We start from the raw sequence: 25,484 nt of genomic DNA on the forward strand, positions 1-25,484 counted from the left end.
GGGGGATGTTAGTATATAGACTGGTAACATCAAAAGTACACAGAATAGAATTTTCAGGTATATGGTCCACAGATTTATACAGATTAACAAAATCAATAGAGTCTCTAGTGTATGTGGGGAGGGAGATCGCCCAGGGTTTCACAAAATGGTCTACAAAGGTAGAGATATTCTCTGTCAGAGATCCGTTACCTCTCACAATGGGCCTGCCTGGTATAGGTGGTGTCATGCTCTTGTGAATTTTGGGTAGAGCGTATATGACAGGTGTGGTTGGACAGTCAACTTTCATAAACTCATATTCTGTCTTTGTAATTTCCCCTTCATTCAAAAAACTGTGACACTTTATCATGGATCAGCGATTTCAATTGATTAGAAGGGTCCTTTGGGAGTCTTTTGTAAAATTCATCATCAGAATTTCCTTTTCATAGTCTGCTGCATTTAGTATCACTATTGCACCTCTGTCGGCAGGTTTTATAATGATACTGGAGTCATTTTTCAGTTCCATAAGAGATTATTTCTCTGCTTTGGACATATTGTGGAATACCTTGTACTGTTTTTTCTTAGCCAGGAGATTATGTACATCTTTCTCAACTAGGCGGAAATATGTTTCAAGAGAGGGATTTCTTTTGGGTAGTAAAAATGTGCTTTTCCTCTTAAAATATGTATTTTCCCTTATCATGTCCTCAGGGCGAGAGTCAGGTTATCAATTGTCATTCAGGTTATCAATGGGAAAAACATTAGCATTGTTTCCTGTCTGGTTATTAATATCGTTCAATAGATTAACATTGGCAGGTGCATAGGTAGCAACCCCATTACCAAAAAACTCAGTCAATCTCAAACGGTAGAAAATGTTTGAAAGTCTATAAATGTATCAAAGTCCTTGGCCTGTGTTGGGACAAATGATAATCCCTTACCTAGGGTAGGTGAACATGTATAAGAAATAGACCTGTTGGACACATTTATTACCGGAAACTTATTCAAAGGGAATCTTTCTGGATCCACAGGCTAAATAAATATCACCTGGGAACATGAGCAGCAGTGTGCTGTGTTTTCCTTTCTGTTTTCCATGCATTATAGATGACACCTGTACCATGTGTGACTATAATTGTTTTTAGTGTCTCAAAACTCAATTTCAGTGTTCTACAATGTGGTTTAAAAAAAATCTGGATTTGGTATTATTGTATCACTGTGACAGTGACACTTACATTTTTCTAACTCTACTTAGTCAGTCCTCTTTCTTCATGGAGTTTACTGTTGAGGTCAAACTATTGACACTGTTGACATATCACACACACACACAAAATATATTTCTTATTAAGTGCACTATGAAACTCCTCTGACTGGTAATATCACTGTGAGATTCCTGAAGTGACTCATCCAGGGACCGCAATGTGACAATTAAAGTAAGTTCATGACGTTTTTGGGTGTTTCCCCAGCACAATGGTGATTTCATATAAACTGAAGAGACCTTAGGAAGATTAGTAGAGCTAAGAGATAAGGTAAGGCTGGGTAAAAGGTGTGGGAGTGGGAGTGGAGAGTCTTATAATAGTACATCTGGGAATATTTTTGCTTTCACTTTTAATAGCCCCTCCCTGGCAGGTTTGTGTTAAAACACCCCTCACCCTGTGGCAACACTCAGGAATACTAAGACGTCTGTAAAATTCTTGAATTTAGAGAGACATTTTTTTTCACTAACTTTCATGCACTTATAACAGGTATTATAAACTGGGTGGTTGAGCCCTGAATGCTGATTGGTTGACACGGGTATGACAAAACATTTATTTTTACTGCTGTAATTACTTTGGTAATCAGTTTATAATAGTAATAAGGCACCTCGGGGGTTTGTGGTATATGGCCAATATACCACGGCTAAGGGCTGTATCCAAGCACTCCGTGTTGCGTCGCGCTTAAGAACAGCCCTTAGCTGTGGTATATTGGCAATATACCACACCCTCTCAGACCTTATTGCTTAATTATATTATTTAAACAATCAGAGAGTGTTTTCAGTCTTTATTTCCAAGGTTAGCAACAAAACAATTGTATTGTCTTCAAATAACTTGCAAATGTATACTATACAGAATATTATCATAGGTTTCTGACAATTTATCAAACATATCAATGAGTTCCTTTGCTCCATATAAACCCCTGTGTGTGCTCAGTAGGATAGACACAGCAGTGGCCTACAGAACTGACAGGCAGTTGTGTTGCAAACACTGGCTGTCAATTCATAGGTCATCACCATGCATCCCTACTCTGAATTCAAACCAAAGTTTGGAGGGCATACATATCTTCACATGATGTTGTCATAGAAAACAAGGAGCACATATCTCTTGAATGATCTAGAGACTGTTCTAAATAATACAACATTTATCATAAAAAAATCCATGACAATGTGGTAAAAGCAGATATAACTGAGTTCAACCGAAAGGACTGTGATATTCTAAACATTGATTCTATGTCAGAGCTGGCTAGGGGGTGACTCTCTGCAGGTAACAGCATCTCCACTGGAACACAGACAACTTCCACATGGAGTTGCTGTTACAGCCAGCAAGCACCAGATTTGTCCACAAGCTGTTCATAGCACACTCTGCCTCCTACAGGATAACGATATTACTGCATTCATGCAACATTGAGCTAGGCCCATATATTGAGGTCACACCTTCAGTTGTTTCTGGTGGGCGTATGATATCTCACTTTGAAATACCTGAAACAGAAGTACATATAAGGTCAATTACAGGGAATTTACGTGGGGTTAAGTCTAGGACTCTGACTTAGTCATTCGGTACTGGTACATGTGAGGAGCCTGCAATAGCAACTGACTTTGACCTGTCATTCCCCCTCTACCATCTTTATGACTGGCTATAGTCAACATCATAGCACACAAGGGCCAAGGCCTGTCTAGATAACAGGCTTTTTATGGTGGCTGTCAACATAAGGGTGCATTGAGGATTGTGAACACAAGTTGAACATAATGGTGTGTCTGGCTTCTCAATAACTATGTTCCCTTTTTAATCCTACTTTTACTTCACCATCAAATGTATTTAGTGTTTGGTATACTGATCATTTATTCCTGATGGAATATTGTTACTCATTTCTTTATTTTATTTCTCTTCCCTATCATGCTCAGCATTCCCTCTCCTGCTCTGATATCTCTGAAGACTTTTCCTTGCAGTAAACCTCTCTATCTAGGGAAAAACAAAACAATAAAGCAATTAAAAAACGGGGACACTGACCCTCACGCCCCCGTCTGACTCATCGCACTTGTTGTCAGGCACACTCTCAAACACTGCCTTTTTCACATGTTCTATCTCTCATCCATTTATCATTGTGTGTTGGCCATGTAGCTCAGTCGGTAGAGCATGTTTCTTGCAATGCTGAATGTCATGGGTTTGGTTCCTGCTGGGGCCAACCCTATGTAAAATGTAACTTAGAGCGTTGGGCCAGTAATCGAACGGTTGCTGGTTCGAACCCCTGAGCTGTCTAGGTGAAAAATCTGTCAATGTGCCCTTGAGCAAAGCACTTAACCCTAGTTGTTCTGGATAAGAGCGTCTGTTAAATGACTAAAATGTCAAAATGACTGTAGGTCGCTTTGGATAAAAGCTTCTGCTCAACGGCCTACGTTCTTCTTATTTTTAATTTTATTTAACCAGGTAGGCCAGTTGAGAACAAGTTCTCATTTACAACTGTGACCTGGCCAGGATAATGCAAAGTAGTGCGACACAAACAACACAGAGTTACACATTGGATAGACAAACGTACAGTCAATAACACAATAGAAAAATCTATATACAGTGTGTGTAAATGTAGTAAGATTAGGGAGGTAAGGCAATAAATTGGCCATAGTGGCAAAATAAGTACAATTTGGCAATTAAACACTGGAGTGATAGATGTGCAGAAGATGAAAGTGCAAGTAGAGATACTGGGGTGCAAAGGAGAAAAAAATAATAACAATATGGGGATGGGGTAGTTGGGTGGGCTATTTACAGATGCAATGATCGGTAAGCTGCTCTGACAGCTGATGCTTAAAGTTAGTGAGGGAAATATAGGACTCCAGCTTCAGTGATTTTTGCAATTTGTTCCAGTCATTGGCAGCAGAGAACTGGAAGGAAAGGAGGCCAATGGAGGAGTTGGCTTTGGGGATGACCAGTGAAATATACCTGCTGGAGCGCGTGCTACGAGTGGGTGCTGCTATGGTGACCAGTGAGCTGAGATAAGGTGGGGCTTTACCTAGCAAAGACTTATAGATGACCTGGAGCCAGTGGGTTTGGCGACGAATATGAAGCGAGGGCCAGCCAACGAGAGCCTACAGGTCGCAGTGGTGGGTAGTATATGGGGCTTTGGTGACAAAACGGATGGCACTGTGATAGACTACATCCAATTTGCTGAGTAGAGGGTTGGATGTTATTTTGTAAATTACATCGCCGATGTCAACGATTGGTAGGATAGTCAGTTTTACGAGGGTATGTTTGGCAGCATGAGTGAAGGATGCATTGTTGCGAAATCTTTTAGCCGATTCTAGATTTCATTTTGGATTGGAGATGCTTTATGTGAGTCTGGAAGGAGAGTTTACAGTCTAACCAGACACCTAGGTATTTGTAGTTGTCCACATATTCTAAGTCAGAACCGTCCAGAGTAGTGATGCTAGACGGGCGGGCGGGTGCGGGCAGCGATCGGTTGAAGAGCATGCATTTAGTTTTACTTGCATTTAAGAGCATTTGGAGGCCACGGAAGGAGAGTTGTATGGCATTGAATCTCGTCTGGAGGTTTGTTAACACAGTGTCCAAAGAAGGGCCAGAAGTTTACAGAATGGTGTCGTCTGCGTAGAGGTGGATCAGAGAATCACCAGCAGCAAGAGCGTCTCTTCTTCTTATATATTAACAACTTTGTCAATTGGTCTTCATGTTTAAACGCTGGCCCAGCTTAGGGTTAGTTCAAATGCTTTAAAATAGATATAATGTATTACATGCCATTCTCCTGCACTCTCTGTCACACACACACACACACACACACACACACACACACACACACACACACACACACACACACACACACACACACACACACACACACACACACACACACATTGAATGACAGAAATATAATTAAATCTGTTAAATGTATATCTTGAAATACTCTCTGTTTGTAGGGAACTGATTTTAAACCATCTGTTTTCCCTGAAACTGCTCTACTCCAGCTGTCACTGTATAAAACAGTGGAATGTCAAATGATGTTTGTAGGCCTATGTGGCGAAACTTGTCCCCTTATTCAAACAGCCTCTTGTTAGGACAGCCGTTTACCCTTTGAAACTGGAAGTAGAAAAATCAAGTACTGAGGTTTGTAACATAATAACGTTATGTTTTCCATTTTAAGGCAAAGACTGATGTTGAGAGTTTATCTTACGAACAAAGGTTGGCATGGGATGGGTTGACACCTTTTGTGGATGGATACATAGGAATCTCAGTTTCATGCCTTTACAGGTCCAATGCAGACATTTTTATCTCAATATCAAATCATTTCTGGGTTATAATTAACTACCTTACTGTGATTGTTTTCAATTAAAATGGTCAAAAAGAAACAAAAATAGCTTCTTAGCAAAGAGCAATTTCTCAAGCAAGAATTTAGCTAGAACTGTCTGGGAGAGGTCTGAGTGGGGAGGGGAAAACTAGCTGTTATTGGCAGAGAGGTTTGGAACTCTCTTTCTTATTGGTCTATTAACGAATTGGCCAAAACGCCATCCTTACAAAACAGGCTGAAATTTTAGCCGGTCTTTTCAAGCAGTTCTTACATTAAAAAAGCATTATCATAATTTTTACTTTCACAGTATTATTCCAACATCATAATGTGGAAATATATATGAAACACAGGATAATCACGTTTTTGACTGAACTAGGCCTTAACATTATTCTTATCCTATCTAACATGTCTTGTGAATGTACAGTTGTAGGAAATGTAAGTCCTGAATATGTGCTAACACATTCACACAGACAAACATCATACAAGTGCAGTACTCACCTTCAGATGCAGCCGAGCCTGGCCCGGTGGCTTTCAGAGCACGAGGCCAGAGGTTAGGGAGCGTCAGCTTTTGGGGGGTGCAAGGATAGAAAGGCATAAATAAGGAAAGAGCAGTCTAATGTAGCAGAAACGTCTGATAGAAGGCAAAACAGTGATGAACATATACAAAGACAGCCTCACTAAGAGGAGAGGTAGAAAGGAGAAGGAGTTTAGGGTGCGTTTGTCAGCAATGCCATGGCAGAGAGAGTGGCCAGTTTAAGAGAGATCAGGAGTGGGAGCCAAGTTAATTATTACACTCCCAGTCAATATTTAACAGTCTCAATGCCCTGCCCCTCAATCCAACATCCTGATTCCACAGACTCACACTCAAGGTAGGGCTACAGTGAAACACACTCGTAATTCTCGTTTGTTCCATTCACAAACACACAGTCAACACACAAAAACGGTGCCAATGACAGCATAGCACACATTGTAAAACGCATTTGTAAATCCACCATTCCATTTGTCATTACCACTGAATGTATGATTATTTGACCTCAACGTGACTTCCCATGAATGCACTTGATCTCATTGGCTCGTCAGTGTGAGCTCCATGTTATGTGGCAGCACTGATTTATCATTAAACCCGTACTAAAGTATACAAATGAGTGGAACTCTGCACCTTGATCAATGTCAGATTTCTCCACCAACTCTGAATCAGTGCTCTGAGCGAAAATATAAAATGTTTCAATGAAAAAACACTGGTGTGGTTGGATAAACTTTTGTTCTAGTTTGTGTTTTTTGGAGTCACTAGACTAAAGTCAGAAACATCCCAAACTATTCAGTGGTCGACAAGCTGGCGGCGTTTTGTCAAAAATGTTTGTTACATACTGTGAAAGAAATGCAAAAGGGGTGAAACAAATTCATGCACACACACACACACAACATACACACATGCTTGTTTAACTATTCTTGTGGGGACCAAACAATTGATTCCCATTCAAAATCCTATTTTCGCTAACCCCTAACCCTAACCTAATCCTAATTCTAACCCTAAACCTAACTCCTAAGCCTAAAATAGCCTTTTCCTCGTGGGGACCAGCGAAATGTCCGAACTTCTGGTCCCCACAAGGATAGTAAAACCAAAAATATACACACACACACACACACACACACACACACACACACACACACACACACACACACCACTCACTCACTGGCTCTTAATTACTGGAGTAAGAAAAGATGAAACTCAGTGAGATCATGAGGCAATAGTGCAGGAGGAAGCACAAGACTCTGGACTCTAAACACTGAACAAGGGAAACAGATTTTATAATAGCATAATAAAAATGCTTTTGAAGTGTTAATGGTTGTTATCAACAGGGTTAAAGGGTACACATTTCTTTTATCAGTGCAGAGATATAAAACATATCTAAAGTTACATATATATTTTACTTCATTTCTAATAGCACAGACCTTTTACAATTCAATTCAGCAACATCCTCTGGTTTCTCAGTTCCTACTTAATCCAACAGGCCATTGCAGTAAAATTTCATCTCTCCTCATAAAGTGTGAATGTCTACTGAGAACTAAGAGATGATTGTAATGAAAACTTCCCACAGCATCGTTTATCGTCATGTATAAAAAATATGAATCCCTGCTTAGACGAGCAGAAAGAAAATACTAAATAAGCTCCACACCATTGATATGAGGACACTGAAAACATGAGTCTCACAAACACATGGTTTGTGTTGAGGCCCCCTCCCCTCCAATAGGTTTTGTAATACTTAAACATTCCTTCCTCCACCCTATGAGGTCTTAGGATCAAGTACATCATTTGGCCAGTTTAGCAACAATCTTTTCCTTTTTGTGCCATCTGAACCTAAACTAGTTACCCTTTCTAACTTGTCCTTATTGCGGTCTATCGACAATCAGGTGACAAACGTCATTCACATTTTATTAGACACATGGCATGTTGCAAAAGCCCGTGTGGATGTGTTATTTCCCTGAGAGAACATGACACCTCTTCAGGGTATTATTTCTTTTGGGACCAAAAAAAGTACTTATCCTTGAATGTCATTTTTGAACTGAAAGTAAATGCTGAGCAGCAATTTATTTTCAACTGACAAATAAAGAGAAAACTCTTCTTTCTTTTAAGTTGTTTCCTCCTTTATTCAGTCTGGTCTTATCTTATCGGGAGTTAAGGAATGGGTGTGTCTGTGTACAGAGTCCAGTCTCAGAATGAGTCGAACACAGGTATCTTATCTAACACACACTGCTCTCCATGACATTAGAGAAACGTGGTGCTGTCTTCAATACACCCACAAGGTCACAAGCAACTCTTAAATCCCAGCATGTCAATTTGAAGACATAAAACCTAATGAAACTCACACTGCAATAATGTACTTTGTCAACCACAGTGATAGGTTACACAAGTGATTGCTCAATCATGGTTATAACTAATCCATTCAACCAACACTTATCGTTACACCAAGGTTTATTATACCTTGATTCCCTAAATGTAAGACAGGCCTATCTCTTGAATAAGGTAGCAATTAAATTGAATCATTCATTAGACCCTTACCCCCTAGGCTTACAAACATCAATTTCCACAGAACACACCACTGCTGGCTAAAATCTAAACAATTAACAGAGATATATTTACTCAAACTGACAAACACAAATTATAAAACACTTCTGGGCTAACTTCAGTTTTAAAGAGCAACCTCCCCTAAAAAGCAACTTCTAATTTTGAAATCGGCCTATGTGGAATTGATATAAGTCAGAAACATTTATACTAGTGTCAAAATTTACTAGTGTAAATACGATAAATTTGGTCATAAAGTCAGTCTCTTCCAAAACGGAGATTTGTGAGATAGGAAAACATGGTATGTCACAGAATGAAGGGTACTGTAACAGAATGAAGGTTACCGTGACACTTTTCCTTTGGCTGGGTTTATTTTAATCCTGCTCACAGCACCCAAGTAATCATAAATTCTGAGCGCAGCTTCACACGACCCGATCATAATACCCATGGTCCATTTGGTCAAATTAACCCAAGTATATTTGGTTTGATAGTCGATAACCCTATGGTGCTAGTTAAGGAGCATCAGTCAATTACACAATGTACAAGGGACAACATTTACATGTCAATAGCTCTTAAAAAAACTAAAAACGATACACATTGTAGAAATTCATATACAAATAATTAAAGCGACAACTAAAATATGTACAACATGAACACATTGTCCCATTTACATTGTGTAAATGATTGACTGTTCCTAATGACCCCCAGAGATAGGCTATCCAACTTCAAACCGACTTTGCCACGGTCACACACCAGCCGGCTCAAACTAATTGGCGAAGTTGGCTAGCATTAGCTAGCCTAGGCGACTTCAAGACAAGACCTGGTTGGACTGTTTCAAGTTATCTAGGAGGGTGAGTGACTGTAACTACTGAACTTAGCAGAGTGAATGTACAAACGCTCACCACGCACGAACACACACATTAAACCACACCCCCAAGACAACTCGCTTGGCTTCAGTCACGGCCGTTGCATTTCTTAATGACTAAGCCAAGAAACGAGGTCATATCAGGAAGTTCAGCCCCCCTTTAAAAAGACACCCATCATGCTGAGTGATTTTCCTAATCAGTACCTTCTACTCCATTCCAGCTGACACCAAAACAGAAACAAGCCGACCAATGGTACCAGACGCCATCGGTCTTTTTATTAGGGGCGTTGCACTCTCGCTGTCACACACACTTAAAAGAACCAGTCCTGTTCAGGGTTCTATGATATTGTAATAGCCCTGGGGATATTGTACATACAATACACTTTTTTTGTGTGCCAAAAATATTATATTATTTATGTTAGCTACATTTCAAGGAAGTTGGTATAGAAGGGCATGCAAACAACTCCAGAGTGAGTTTAGTTTTAATAGGAAAACTACAGCTATTTCAGTACAGACTCAACAGAAAAACAGTCTGTACATCCGCAACACAGACTTTTGGCAGACCTCTAGAGCTTCTGCGTTTCTCATAGAGAACACAGCCCTTTCCTTAAGCTCTCCACTGCAGGTCATTTGACCACTTTTCTTTTCTTCGTAGTCTTCTCTACACCTGTAACTACGGCTTCCTCTTCTTCTGTTGCTCTCTTCTTAGCCTGGTCATTTATCATCTCCATAGTGTCCCACACCTCATCCACTTCACCTCCCTCTTCTTTCACTTCCTCCACATCTCCGGTTACTGCTGAACTGCTCAGCTGAAATGGAGGACGGAGAGACTGTAAACACACTACAGTATATTGTTGCAGCAATATCACATGTTCACAGCAAAAGTATAATTCATAGCACTTTAAATTCTCCCCTACCTCTAGATCTTTGCTGGACAGAAGCACACAGTTGAGTCGTGACTTCAGATACACCTGCAAGGGAGACGGAGAGAGAGAGAACATCTTGAACACAATTATTAAAAACAACTCTAGGATGCTTCCCTAATGATGGTTTGTGTAGCTGGCTTCAAGTGTACTGAGAGTGTAAGAGAGAGATAGTGTACCTTGTGCTGTAGGGAGCGGTCCTCCAGGCTGTGTACTCTCAGAAAGCGATCCAAACCACAGGAAGCCACCAGAGGGAGAGAGGGGTGGCACTGCAGCCCCCGCACTCCTCCTGCCAGCCCCTTCAAACACCCACGCACCAGACCTGCAGCGAATGGAGAGGAGAAGAGGCGGCAGGGTTATACAACCAACAGACTGTAGTCAAGGAGAGGATCTCACGCAACATGCACTCGCACACATACAAAGCTCCATCTCTACATGACTATCAGAAGACAATCATTCTGATCACTACAGGCAAAGAACGATAAAGCCAAATAGACGCTTCAAAGAGCAAATATAGCAAAATGCCTCTCTAATGTAGTACAATGACAAATAAATACATGAGCAAACTGATAGAGGCTAACATGGAAATGTTCTAAGCAGATGGCTAAGCAAATGCACAATCATGTCAACAAGTAGACATCCTTTGCCTCATTCACCTTTCCGCAAATCTAAGATGGCGAGTTCTCCATGTGTGTTGCCCACTACAACACTGTCTTGGTTGGCAGGGAGGGAGAGGGCTGTGAGGGGGTACTCCCCAAAATGAGCCTCCAGAACCGGACGCCTCTGGGGAGAGGCTGGGTCATACACTCGCACCTAACAGAGAGAACAAACAGATGAGTAAAAATAGATGACTTTTGTAACGTCATTAGATAAATGAGGCAAAGAGACGTGATCCAAGTCATTCATCCTGGTACCTGAACTTGACCAATATGAATTAAAATCTTTACAGAAAAGGGACTATTAAAACCTTTAAGAGTCCCTTTTCACACTACTGAGCAAACTGCAGCTGGAAAAATGATTTGAGTACTTTTCTCTGGGTCAGTGGCTGAGAACACCAGCAGACCTAGTCTAAGAGCAGGGCTTATACAGGAAGAGACAGACATGCAGACAGACCTGGTGGTGACCTGTGCAGGTGACGATCTTGTTGGAGTCTGGGATGAAGACCATGTCTCTGACCCACTCTGGCACTCGCAAGTCCAGCCAGTCATTACGTACCTGCAACATCAAAAACACAGCACTGTCTTAATGCAAAATCACCTAACAATAATAACATACTATGTAGACATTCCCACTGTAATTCCTTGACATGTAGTTGTTAACACTCTTACATTCTTGGAGGTGAAAATGGGTGTTTCAGGCCTCTCCAGATCCCAGACCTTTAGGCCATTCTCCTTCCCTCCTGTGGCCACTTGGTTGCGCTGTGAGGGATTCTGCCGCATCCGACAAACATTCGTCCCAGCATTTATCTCAACCTGGATATAGGGACAGAGGTTATGTTCAAGGAACTGGCAGTGCACAAAATGGCAGACAGTGAACCTTGTTCATGAATAAGTATCTAGTATCCATCAGCAATGTAACAACCCCTAGGGGGCCCAAGTGGTATTCTGGCAGTGTCACTCACTGTGTCTGTGCTGCCCTCCTTCCAGACCCTCAGCAGTCCTGTCTCCACACACGTGATCAGAGCACTGCAGAGACACAAAGGGAGTGTGTAGTTCAGTGTCAACATCAGGGGTGTATTCATTAGTCTCAGACCGTAGCAAAACAATTGACTTGTTGCAAAACATTTTGCAATGGAAACCGTTTACTGTAGGAAGAAAACGAAACGGGGAGGGATCATTTGTCCAATAGAAACTCTAGTTTTAGTTGCAAAACATTTTCTGTTATGGTTTCTGTTACAAAACATTGAAACAGACCAAATGTTTTACTACAGCCTGCGACAAATGAATACACCCCAGTATCCTCAACACATGACCCGGAAGCTGCTGGTGTGTACGGTTTTGTTGTCTTCATCTACAAGACTATACCTGTCTGTGACAGCAAGTCCTGTGAACCTGCCCTGGGTGCTCTCCCCACACTGTCTGGTCTCAGTGAAGATGCCCTTCTCTGTGCTAAATGTCTTCACTGTGCCATTCACAGACCCCACCAGTACCTAGAACAGAGACACTCAGGTAAATAACTGAATGGCACAACACTCATGATGCAAACTTTCCGACCTACGTCCACTCTTAGCCAACACATCAATGACCAACAGATCAGACATCATCAAGAGCTCCATTACTTTCTAGAGCCCCCACACACACCTCAGTCTCATGTTGATCTCCCCAGCCTAGGACACACACTTCCTGGTCCCGGCTCAGGCAGCTCATCTCACAGAAGTTGAAAGCCTGTTTTTTGGATAGGCTCACTCCTAACGAAACAGACAGACAGAGTAAATGATAGACATTTAAATATCCTGATGATGATCATCATTCCCAAAACAATCTGTGTCGCATTGGGTAATGTACTATCAAGCTAGCTACAACTAGCTAGCAAACACGTGGGGTTGTTAGCTAGCGCTAACAAACCATCACATAAGCACAGCATGGTTAAGTTTACTGAGATACATCATTTTTACCCTTTAATATCCCTGTTTCCGATCCCACCCATACTGAGCACACTTGACTTTTGTCTGCCATGAAAAAGAACGAAAAGATTGTCAAGAAAACAAAACCAAAATTCTAACACGTTATGGTGTGTCCAGAATGTCCTCCGTAGGGAAACACTAGTCATCGTACTTCTGTTCCGACCAAAATGATCTTGTATACAATTTCCAGGAGATGGTGCTCTTGAACTTTACATTTTACATCACTGCATCTATTCAAAATCCACAGCCAGTATTGCAGACAAAGTATAATATTTACAGTATCAGTCAGACTAATAGATAAGGGCTGTACACAGAAGCAACCCACAAGACACTAAAGGAGAACACATTCATTTTGCTGTTGTTTTTACATTATGTAAGATTCACTGACTTCATTTTCAAAAGGGTGTTTTTTCTGATGCTATTGGTGTTTTTCAAATGTTCAAGTTTGTAATCATTAGAGTGGCACTCAGGAGTGAGGTAGAGCAGGGGACAGGCAGAGGAGAAGGAAGAGAAGAGAAAATTGGACTTCAGGTCACCCTGGAGGATTTACTAGAGATGAGCTATTGGCATGGATTTAGTGGGTGACAAAAGAGGGGACAGGGATAGGGATTAGGGGAAAACAGCATGGGCACTTTAATATCCAAAGCCAAAGAACTGTGGGAATTAAAAAGTTGTAGAAATACTCCAATGAGAATAAGAGTGCCAGAGAGACTGGTAATAGCAGGGTAGAAAAGGATGAGAGCGAAAACTGCAAGACCACAGAAAGATAGAGGTAGCTTTGAGAGAACAGAGAAGGGGAGGGAAAGAAAGTAAGAGAAATAATCATATACTTAAAAGAAAGAGAGAGAGCCTTTTCATCTTTCTGGAAATTACAGAAGAATAGGAGACACGGCATCATGACACAATGAGAGGGGAAGAGGGAGAGACAAAGAGAGAGAGCAGGAGAGAGTGAGAGAGAGAGAGAGAGAGATAGAGAGAGAGTGATACAGAGAGAGTGAGAGAGAGAGGAGAAAGAGAGAGTGATAGAGAGAGAGCGGTATTGAGAGAAAAAGGGAGCAGAGGGAGGGGTAGATAGAGACAAACAAGGGAAGCCGACAAAAAAAATATTTGGAGCCTCCCCTGCCCCCTCAACCATCTCTGGGGAACAAGGGAATACGGCAACGGTTCAAAGCCAGGGAGAGAGGGACCGAGAGAGAAAGAGCGAGGAAGAGACTGTTGAATGCACTTGGCCGGTATATTCTAGGGTGATCCAAATCTTGCTTTATCAGACCGTCTGAGAGAGAGAAGAAGAAGAGACTGAGGAGGACAGAACATGAGGGAGAGTCTTTCTCGCTCTGTTTTGAAAATCATTCCATTCTTTTTTTAGAGAAAGAGAAGAGAAAACATAAGGGGGAGCTTTGGAGAGAGAAAAGCGAAAGAGGATGGAGGGGGACAAGAGAAAGAGGGGAATTAATTAACTTAGAGACTTCTAAGGGCTGTGATGTTTTTCCTTTCTTAAGAAAAAGACTTGTACCCAAATAAGAACCAAAAATGTCTTAACATCTAAACATTGTTGATTCTCTAAATGTTGTTTTTCCACCCTGCAAGTGAGCACTGAAAAGCATATGCGTGAAGAAATCTGATGGACGCGACTGAGATAGATAGAGAAAGGCAAGGCAGAGAATACTGACATGGTGTCGACCCAAATTGACAGAGTGGGAAGAGGAAGGAGTTGGATATTCAGTGATAGACGCATCTACCACCAAACACAGGTACACTCTGATCAATATTAAGATCAATCAAAATATCCATCGTCATCATCACAGATTATCATTATCCTGATACATCGTTCATCAGTCTTTATTGATTTGAGACCTCAGTGTGGAGTGCCTAAGTATTCTATCATATTGCTGTTTATTTATATTCTACTCTATACATTACAGCACCATTTCTCAAATCATTGCAAGCTATTATTATCAAATTGATCATTTGACTGTAAGATAGTGATCTTTGCTTATTTTGTTATTATAAATTATCACTAATAACTGTCATCGTAAGAATATTCATGGGGCACATGTATGAATTGCTGTTATTGTATGAAAAACAAAATATCCTCTCTCTTTACATTAGTGGACAATTATTATATGCCTACAAAACAGTCCTTTCTCTCTTGACAGCATATCTGCTCCATTTAAAAACAGAAATATCAGAATATACCAAAAACAAATCTCTTTTGAATAATCTCTAATACCAATTACAACTATCAATGTTTGTAGTTAAAATGTAAATAAATAAATACATTTGCCTATTACAGATGTGCGCTAACAATTATATTGTTCTTGAAATATGTGCCATCATGATTTTTTTCTAAGCAACTGAATAATAATAATAATAATAATAATAATAAGCCATAACACTACAAACTTCTGCTATAACAACCACAAGCCATACTGTCTCCCACCTCACAATAATCATTCCTCTCTTTACTTTACATACAGTCCAGTGTGTCAGGGAGCCACTTACTAGCTGTGTCACTGTGAGCAAGGTGTGTGGATATTGTGCAAAGTGGAGGTTACTGGAAGGGGGAGGGAACAGACACATAAAGTGCACAAAACCCCTGTCTGTCAGAATCAGAGGAGGCTGGGACCAGAGGAAAGAACATTACTCAGCTGGAGCTGTTCTCCATGAACAACTGTGCCTGTTGAACGCTTTGCAAATTGTATGTGTGACAGAGAAGAAAATATTTTGCACAGACTCATGAAAAGGAAAGAGGAACTCAAGCAGAAGGAGCAACCTAGATAAGCAGAAATAGAGAGACCACAGCTGATAGACTGGAGAGTGGAGCAGGTATTTTTTCTTTCAACACAGTACTTCAGCTCCTCACCTGGACAATACGGGCTCTCAATACAACGTAAGAGGGAAGGGAGTCATAGAGTCAAGGGCAGGGAGTGGAAGAACAGACAAAAACCTCCTGAGGAAGGAGAGATAGTCATCAATAGAGAGAGAGAGGAGGGGAAGTTCCCCCTCTCTCGACCCAACTCGTTGTCAGGCTGGCTGACACAGCCATGGCTTTCACCTTCGCGGCCTTCTGCTACATGCTCACCTTAGTGCTGTGTGCCGCACTCATCTTCTTCGTCATCTGGCAGGTGAGTTGAGCTCACACACACTCACTCACCTTAATCATGTTTATAAACTCTGGGTGATGGCGGTTAAACCATGTTTCAGCAATATTCTCTTGTTTGCTTTGTGACTCATACCTGAAATAAAGAATTGGTTGGTCTGAGAAATACCTAGAATTCTGGGTGAAGACTACTGAACGTAATAGTAGGATGAGACAATGTAATCACTGTAGTCTAGCCAGTGGTTGGTGTGAATGTGTGCCCACGTGCCCATCTGTGACTCACAATTTATTTTATTAATATCAGTACTGTAAGTGTCTCTCTCTCTCTCTCTCTCTCTCTGTTGTTATAATAAGCACATGTACAGTGCCTTCGGAAAGTATTCAGACCCCTTGACTTTTTCCACATTTTGTTAGGTTACAGCCTTATTCTAAAATTGATTAAATCGTTTTTTCCCCACATCAATCTACACACAATACCCAATAATGACAAAGCAAAAACAGACCCTTTGCTCAGTACTTTGTTGAAGCACCTTTGGTAGTGATTACAACCTCGAGTCTTCTTGGGTATGACACTACAAGCTTGGCACACCTGTATTTGGGGAGTTGCTCCCATTCTTCTCTGCAGATCCTCTCAAGCTCTGTCAGGTTGGATGGGGATCATTGCTGCACAGCAATTTTCAGGTCTCTCCAAAGCTGTTCAATCGAGTTCAAGTTCAGACACCTGTCCCGAAGCCACTCCTGCGGTGTCTTGACTGTGTGCTTAGGGTCGTTGTCCTGTTGGAGGAAGATGAACCTTTGCCCCAGTCTGAGGTCCTGAGCGCTCTGGAGCAGGTTTTCATCAAGGATCTCTCTGTATTTTGCTCCGTTCATCTTTGCCTTGATCCTGACTAGTTAGGTTTCCTCCAGATGTGTCACTTGGTATTCAGGCCAAAGAGTTCAATCTTGGTTTCATCAGACCAGAGAATCTTATTTTTCATGATCTTAGAGTCTTTAGGTGCCTTTTGGCAAACTCCAAGCGGGCTGCCATGTGCCTTTTACTGAGGAGTAGAGTGCTGCAGAGATGGTTGTCCTTATGGAAGGTTCTCCCATCTCCACAGAGGAACTCTAGAGCTCTGTCAGAGTGACCATTGGGTTCTTGGTCACCACCCTGAACAAGGCCCTTCTCCACCGATTGCTCAGTTTGGCCGGGCGGCCAGCTCTAAGAAAGTCTTGGTGGTTCCAAACTTCTTCCATTTAAGAATGAGGAAGGTCACTGTGTTCTTGGGGACCTTTAATGCTGCAGAACTGTTTTAGGTACCCTTCTCCAGATCTGTGCCTCGACACAATCCTGTCTCAGAGCTCTACGGACAATTTCTTCAACCTCATGACTTGGTTTTTGCTCTGACATGCATTGTCAACTGTGGGACCTTACATAGACAGGTGTGTGCCTTTCCAAATCATGTCCAATCAATTGAATTTACCACATGTGGACTCCAATCAAGTTGTAGAAACATCTCAAAGAGGATCAATGGAAACAGGATGCACCTGAACTCAATTTCGAGTCTCATAGCAAAGGATCTGAATACTTATGTAAATAATGTTTTTTTACATTTTTTATAAATAATAAATAAATTAGCAAAAACATCAAAAAAATCGGTTTTCGCTTTGTTATTATGGGGTATTGTGTGTAGATTGCTGAGGATTATTATTTTTTAAATCCATTTTAGAATAAGTCTGTAATGTAACAAAATGTGGACATTTATTTATTTAACTAGGCAAGTCAGTTAAGAAAAAATTCTTATTTATAATGACTGCCTACTAAGGCCAAACCCGGACAATGCTCCTTTCTAGGGAGTTTTTCCTAGCCACCGTGCTTCTACATCTGCATTGCTTGCTGTTTGGGGTTTTAGGCTGGGTTTCTGTACAGCACTTTGTGACATCAGCTGATGTAAGATGGGCTTTATAAATACATTTGATTGATTGATTATGCACCGCCCTATGGGACTCCCAATCACGGCCGGATGTGATACAGCCTGGATTCAAACCAGAGACTGTAGTGACGCCTCTTGCACTGAGATGCAGTGCGTTAGACTGCTGCGCCACTCGGGAGCACAAACTTTAGGGATCTGAGTACTTTCCGATGGCACTGTATGGCACCACAAACAGGAAGTTTATTAATATGAGCTAGTGAAAAGGAATTTCAATTTGAGTATGAATGGGGAGACAATTAGATGGAGGGCGAGAGAGATATAGGTGCATTAATGCAACCCTCATCATAAGGACCAGCCTACTGACTGCAGAACTATGATAGGAATTTGTACAGGCGTCACTGGAGACTTCTTCACAATCAGTATTCTACATGTCTAAAGCCTCAGACACAGACTGCACAAAGGCCAGAGCTCATCTCTCTCAGCTATAGCCTTCTGTCGAGGGAGACATTGTTCATTTCAAATTCAACACAGCATTATCAGATCATTACAAAAGACTGGTTTGAAATTACTGTAAGTACTGACTACTAAATTGACTAGTGGGTGAGACTGCACTGCATGTGAGTCAGTCAATGTGTGTGTATGTGTCTGTGTTTGTGGGAGAGATGCGTGTGTATGTGCCTGTGTGAGAGAAGGGGAAGGTAAAAGGTGGTATAGAGTGTGTGTATGCGTCAGCAACGAACCATGTTATTTAGAATGCTTATCAAACTATCATTTTGTTCCACCCCTTACCCCCATCTGCCTCCATCCATGGTTTGCGCCTCCCCCCCCCATCGCTGTGTGTCTTTCAACCAATGAGATGGCTTGTTCACTTCTATAGTAACCATGGTGCCCGCTAAGGGGCTCATCAGATCACTATGGAAACTGTATCTGTTTACTACGAAGAGGAGCGTGAAACAGAGAATAGGGGGTTGTGCTCTCCGGGATCCTTGGGACACCCCTACCCTAAACCCTAACCCTAACCTTCACCCCTAACCTAACCATAAACCTTACCTAACGCTAACGCTTACCTTAACCATTTTACATTTCAACTTCAAAGGGGTAGGGACGTTCCAAGGATCCCAGATAGCATGGGCCGAGAAGAGGGAGTGGTTTAGATCTATAAGGGGGAAAGGTGTTGTTGAAAGTAAAATACAGATGTGGAGAGTTACATTGGTCTCTGAAAGGGAAAGATGGATGTCACAGGAAGAGAGGAATGTTGAGAGGCAGAGAGGGATGCTTAGATGGAGATCTAAGAAACAGAGAGAAACCGAGAGAGACTAAGAATTTGAAAGATATAAAAGGATGAATGCAGGTATGGGAATTGCAAACTTAATGCGGCAATCAGCAGTTGAAACAATAACAAAAGAACTCCCCGCCCCTCATTTGGTAAAAAGCTGAGGGATGGAGCTGGAAAAATGTAGCTATGGATGCAAGGACTGACCAAAATTCTAGCTTTAACCATGTTTTGAGGCTATATAGTGTTTGTTTACATCGACTTTGTTTAAAAACATTGGAGTAAAACAAGCTTATATTTTGGGTTCTGATGGGGTATGACATTTGAGCTAAACTCATGAGGCATTATAAATTATATTCGGCAAGAATCAATGGGTACATATCATTCATTTACAAGTCCAAAAATGGTTGCAGAAACTGCAGATTACCTCTTTAAGATGATAAGAAATCTTGTGAAAAGAGGCTAAAAGGGATATGATTGGAATTTAACGAGAATAACACATTGTGAATGTGAAAGAAAACACCATCCATTTACGTTCAATATTCATTTATCTTTATCTAATGCAAATGACAGAAAGTTTAACCATATTATCCACTGTACATGTGTTTTTAGATTATTGCGTTTGACGAGCTGTGCACAGACTTCAAGAACCCAATCGATCAGAGCAACCCCACCAGAGCGGTAAGGCCCCCTGCTTTATGAAAGGGACTGGAGTTCTGTGAAGTGTGACCCAGTTCTATGAGCCCATCTACAGTCACGGCCACTCAGCTGTGAAGAGTAGAGCACTATAGACAGACAGGCAGACAGACAGACACACATAGACCATGGCTACTTATTCAAATAGAAAAACCTTTGTCTTATTTTGAATGGTTTATTTATCATGTTTGATCTATTTATTTATCATGTGTGAAGCATTTACTCAATGTAACGTAGCTTCTATTTTGCCAGTGATATTTTTGCTGAGGGTTCCTTCATCTCATATAGCTACACAATAACGTTCTGTATCTGACTCTCCTTTCTCTCTGTTCACTTTTCAGAGGGAAAGAATTCTGAATATTGAAAGAATATGCAACTTGCTGCGGAAGGTCAGTAAGTGGCTCCAAGGCGCACACGCACGCACACACACACACACACACACACACACACACACACACACACACACACACACACACACACACACACACACACACACACACACACACACACACACACACACACACACACACACACACACACACACCTTGTGGGAGAAAAGATCTACGCATCTATTTACAGGACTGAGACGGATTGATTCACATCTTCCCTTCCTGCCTGTAGCCCACCTTCTCATTCTCTCTCTTACTCTCAGACACACGCAGACACGCGCGCACGCACACACACACACACACATTATAATTACCTGGCTTTCTATACTGCCACCACTCCCTAATTTTCTCTGTCAGTGTTAATGGACAAGCTGTAGAGCCGATGAGGGGAGATTGAAGGAGGGAACACCTGGAGGCCAGCAGGCTTTTATGAAAATCAGAACTGATCCCTGCCACTCTCATTCCATATGAAAATCAGAACTGATCCCTGCCACTCTCATTCCATATGAAAATCAGAACTGATCCCTGCCACTCTCATTCCATATGAAAATCAGAACTGATCCCTGCCACTCTCATTCCAAATGAAAATCAGAACTGATCCCTGCCACTCTCATTCCAAATGAAAATCAGAACTGATCCCTGCCACTCTCATTCCATATGAAAATCAGAACTGATCCCTGCCACTCTCATTCCAAATGAAAATCAGAACTGATCCCTGCCACTCTCATTCCATATGAAAATCAGAACTGATCCCTGCCACTCTCATTCCAAATGAAAATCAGAACTGATCCCTGCCACTCTCATTCCATATGAAAATCAGAACTGATCCCTGCCACTCTCATTCCATATGAAAATCAGAACTGATCCCTGCCACTCTCATTCCATATGAAAATCAGAACTGATCCCTGCCACTCTCATTCCATATGAAAATCAGAACTGATCCCTGCCACTCTCATTCCATATGAAAATCAGAACTGATCCCTGCCACTCTCATTCCATATGAAAATCAGAACTGATCCCTGCCACTCTCATTCCATATGAAAATCAGAACTGATCCCTGCCACTCTCATTCCATATGAAAATCAGAACTGATCCCTGCCACTCTCATTCCATATGAAAATCAGAACTGATCCCTGCCACTCTCATTCCATATGAAAATCAGAACTGATCCCTGCCACTCTCATTCCAAATGAAAATCAGAACTGATCCCTGCCACTCTCATTCCAAATGAAAATCAGAACTGATCCCTGCCACTCTCATTCCAAATGAAAATCAGAACTGATCCCTGCCACTCTCATTCCATATGAAAATCAGAACTGATCCCTGCCACTCTCATTCCATATGAAAATCAGAACTGATCCCTGCCACTCTCATTCCAAATGAAAATCAGAACTGATCCCTGCCACTCTCATTCCATATGAAAATCAGAACTGATCCCTGCCACTCTCATTCCAAATGAAAATCAGAACTGATCCCTGCCACTCTCATTCCATATGAAAATCAGAACTGATCCCTGCCACTCTCATTCCATATGAAAATCAGAACTGATCCCTGCCACTCTCATTCCATATGAAAATCAGAACTGATCCCTGCCACTCTCATTCCATATGAAAATCAGAACTGATCCCTGCCACTCTCATTCCAAATGAAAATCAGAACTGATCCCTGCCACTCTCATTCCATATGAAAATTGCAGCTTTTTTAAAGCATTTTGTCCTGAAGTGTTTCTGATAACGACATTTGCATTTGTGTGGTGTGCACCCTATTTGTATGTTTTATTTCTAGCTGGTGGTGCCAGAGTACTCCATCCATGGGCTGTTCTGCCTGATGTTCATGTGCGCTGGGGAGTGGGTCACCCTGGGCCTAAACATCCCCCTGCTCTTCTACCATCTCTGGAGGTACACACACGACACAAGACGACACAACATGACACAACACGATACAAAAAGACATGACACAACAAGACACAACACCATATGACACAACACAACACGAACAACACGACACAACAAGACATGACACGATAGAAGACATGACACAACACAGCATGGCACGACACAACACGACACAAACAACATGACACAACAAGACACAACACGACACAACACAAACAACATGACATGACACAACACAAACAACACTAACAACACGAACAACACAACATGACACGACACAAACAACACTAACAACACGAACAACACAACATGACACGACACAAACAACACTAACAACACGAACAACACAACATGACACGACACAAACAACATGACACAACACAACTCGACACAACAACACAATACGACACAACACGAGCAACACGACACGACACAACACGAACGCCACGACACAACACGACACAACACGACACAACACAAACAACATGACATGACACGACACAAACAACACGACACAACAAGACACAACACGACACAACACAAACAACATGACATGACACGACACAAACAACATGACATGACACGACACAAACAACACGACACAACAAGACACAACACGACACAACACAAACAACATGACACGACACAACACAACTCGACACAACAACACAATACGACACGACACGACACGAAGGACACAAAGCAACATGAACGCCACGACACAACACAACACAACACAAACAACATGACACGACACAACACAACTCGACACAACAACACAATACGACACGACACGACACGAAGGACACAAAGCAACATGAACAACATGATACAACACAACACAACACGAACGCCACGACACAACACAACACAAACGACACAACCAACTCCCACCACTCTCTCAAACAGCATGTTTTTTAGTTGTTTCTGTTGTAAGAATGCTCTCTCTCTCTCGTCAGGTTTTTCCATCGGCCGGCAGATGGGTCAGAGGTAATGTATGATCCTGTCAGTGTGATGAATGCAGACATCCTGAACTACTGTCAGAAGGAGTCCTGGTGTAAGCTGGGCTTCTACCTGCTCTCCTTCTTCTACTACCTGTACAGGTGAGGTCCTATTACAGGTGAGGTCATATTAATCAAACTATTTATCATCAGTCCAGCCAAGTTCATTGGTGAGTGGTGATCTGTATGAATGGGAGCCTCCTCTTCTTACTGCACAATAACTGCTGTCACTCAGACCTAAAAGAAAGAGTGACAGGGGACATGATGTTATTGCTTGGCAACATCAAATTCCTTCTAACATTGCTGTCCTTCTTTCCTATTTTCTGCCTCTCTCTGTCCTTGGCAGTATGGTCTACGCCTTGGTGAGTTTCTAAACACAGACTAGAAGACAAAGCGACAAAGAGGAGATTGAAAGACAGTAAAAGAGAAAGAGCATGCAAGACTAAGACTGGGTGATGTCACTCACCCTTCTTTCTCACCACCCATTACTCCATCACAGACCCTGTTTTGCTCTCCTCAAATTTTTGGATGGAGGGACAAACATCGGAGGACATTGTGAGGAAATTAGGCAAAGTAAAGAGACTTTTTTGAGGCTGCTCAGACACTGACGAGACATAGAAGAGGAGGCGCAGACAGAGAGGAGGAATGAAATAATGAAGAGAAAGAGAGAACACATCTTAGCCTGTGTACGGGATGCCTTGATCTGACCACATCACGTCTTAAGGGCTGCGGGTCTGCTATTCTTAGTGATACTGTCACTCAACTGTGAATTTATAACGTTTGTGTTGCCTAAGTCCTAGCATAGATGTTGCGGATTCAATATCCTTCCATTCCCACAAACCTCACCATTTTAGAAAATAAACATGTATTTAGTTATTCTACTAATTTGGTTATTATTAATTATTTCAATAATTCAGTACTTGTGGTAAATCATATTCCGAGGATATGAATAGTTAGTTGTTTAAGCAAATAAATACACAGTTCAATGCTACTATTTTGATCCAGAGGGATAGCAATTGTGTTATTCACAAATATCTAATATACGTCATTTATGAAGTCAACAACACGAACACACAATATGAACTGAACATATGAACACAACATGAACCAATGGAGCAAGCCAAGTGGAGAAATAACAAGCTGTAACACTGTTTTGATTATGATGCAATGGCCATAAGCTTCTGCGAAGGATCGCGGACACCCTGGAGCAATGTTTGAGTCTAGGTCCATCCCAATCAAGGCACTATCTCCCAGGCCCCGTTCCTGCCCAGGGCAAACAGGCGGATTTCATTCCAACAGAAAATTATTCAGGATTGAAGGGGATGTTTTAGCTCTGACCGAGTTGGTACTTGGGTGTTTGTCTGTTCTGTTCTAGGCAGGAAGGGATGATTTCACCTGGACTTTCCATGCTCTGTGCTCAGTGATTCTAGATTCTAGAAATCTCATTCAAGAAAAGCAATAGTTAGGAGTGATTACTGTACATGGGATCATATTTCCTCTGTGGACTAATACTGTGTGACACAAATAACTGATGAGGATGATGAAGATGCTGATGTTGATAGGGTTCCAATGATGACTGTGTCAAGCACAGAAACGCGTCTCACATAGAACATTATGGTGGGACTTACATACTGTCATTGTTCTCACTCATAGGTGTCATAGTGAATGTTGACAGACACTAGTCTTCGGTTCATTTCAAAGCCGTGACTTAGCTGGTGCTGCCCTCATCGTCATGAATCCATAGCGCTATGTGTAGATAATTGATAATGATCGGACTGTGTGATGTTAAAATCATTAGAAAAGTGGGTAATACTGGAACTTGAAAAATACATGTAAAACTGAGTAATTATTTATTATAAGCTGACCATAATTGTAGTAATGAATTGTTTACAACAGTTGTGATCAGTTGGCATCTGAACACACACAGAGCCCTGCATTATAATGGAGCCACTCACATTTTAGTAATGTGTCAATATTGTTCAGCTAGGTTTCTTGTGCCAAGACACATACACTATGTTGATCCTGACAGTTCCCTCTAAAAAAGGACAACAACTCCTCAACCCCTGCCAACAATGTGAGTCAATCACAGACAATTGCTAAAGCACAAAATGGCGGGTCACAGAGGAGGGGAAATATAGCTAGGCTGACCATCAATGACTGTCATAATGCAGTTCATCAGAATGAATGAATTAATATATATTTAAGAATAACTATTTGTAACTGTCTTCTATACA

The 25,484-nt window shown here is 41.5% G+C and overlaps 2 protein-coding genes and 1 long non-coding RNA gene across 4 annotated transcripts in view; 1 reads left to right on the plus strand and 2 right to left on the minus strand.

The window, feature by feature from the left end:
* Window positions 1–1,992: 1,992 nt before the first annotated feature.
* LOC106563474 (uncharacterized) lies at window positions 1,993–6,602 on the minus strand. The gene is made up of 2 exons (XR_001319265.2): window positions 6,010–6,602; window positions 1,993–2,701 (listed from the first exon to the last, which is right to left on the minus strand). It is a non-coding gene; the product is annotated as an uncharacterized lncRNA (long non-coding RNA).
* Window positions 6,603–9,694: 3,092 nt separating this feature from the next.
* wdr74 (WD repeat domain 74) lies at window positions 9,695–13,175 on the minus strand. Its single transcript, XM_014129088.2, has 10 exons — window positions 12,978–13,175; window positions 12,664–12,770; window positions 12,388–12,512; window positions 11,985–12,048; window positions 11,692–11,835; window positions 11,477–11,578; window positions 11,020–11,176; window positions 10,543–10,685; window positions 10,358–10,411; window positions 9,695–10,249 (listed from the first exon to the last, which is right to left on the minus strand). The coding sequence occupies exons 1-10, from the start codon at window positions 13,036–13,038 to the stop codon at window positions 10,067–10,069; spliced, it is 1,140 nt and encodes a 379-aa protein (XP_013984563.2). The 5' UTR covers window positions 13,039–13,175; the 3' UTR covers window positions 9,695–10,066.
* Window positions 13,176–13,802: 627 nt separating this feature from the next.
* The window catches only part of LOC106563472 (cornichon family AMPA receptor auxiliary protein 2), an 11,804-nt gene continuing 122 nt past the window's right edge, over window positions 13,803–25,484 (plus strand). The window contains exons 1-7 of one of the 2 annotated variants that reach the window (XM_014129086.2): window positions 14,455–14,737; window positions 15,464–16,111; window positions 19,882–19,950; window positions 20,307–20,354; window positions 22,140–22,252; window positions 23,209–23,352; window positions 23,597–25,484. The exon at window positions 23,597–25,484 is cut by the window's right edge and continues 122 nt beyond it. In XM_014129086.2, the coding sequence (XP_013984561.1) occupies window positions 16,031–16,111; window positions 19,882–19,950; window positions 20,307–20,354; window positions 22,140–22,252; window positions 23,209–23,352; window positions 23,597–23,624 (483 nt within the window). In that variant the 5' untranslated portion in view covers window positions 14,455–14,737; window positions 15,464–16,030 and the 3' untranslated portion in view covers window positions 23,625–25,484. Of the gene's footprint in view, window positions 14,738–15,463; window positions 16,112–19,881; window positions 19,951–20,306; window positions 20,355–22,139; window positions 22,253–23,208; window positions 23,353–23,596 lie in introns of both variants that reach the window. The other variant, XM_014129087.2, reaches the window with a different exon arrangement.

This window comes from Salmo salar, chromosome ssa11, assembly GCF_905237065.1.
Source record: "Salmo salar chromosome ssa11, Ssal_v3.1, whole genome shotgun sequence".
NCBI classification, from domain to species: Eukaryota; Metazoa; Chordata; class Actinopteri; order Salmoniformes; family Salmonidae; genus Salmo; species Salmo salar.

What these genes read in the sequence shown, in the direction of transcription:
- wdr74 (XM_014129088.2), bottom strand. Translation starts at nt 13,038, where the DNA reads ATGGCAGACAAAAGTCAAGTGTGCTCAGTATGGGTGGGATCGGAAACA. An exon ending in GGAAACAGGGATATTAAAGG is followed by an intron (nt 12,771 to 12,977) that starts GTAAAAATGATG and finishes CTGTTTCGTTAG; the next exon opens with GAGTGAGCCTATCCAAAAAA. An exon ending in TGTCCAGCAAAGATCTAGAG is followed by an intron (nt 10,250 to 10,357) that starts GTAGGGGAGAAT and finishes CCTCCATTTCAG; the next exon opens with CTGAGCAGTTCAGCAGTAAC.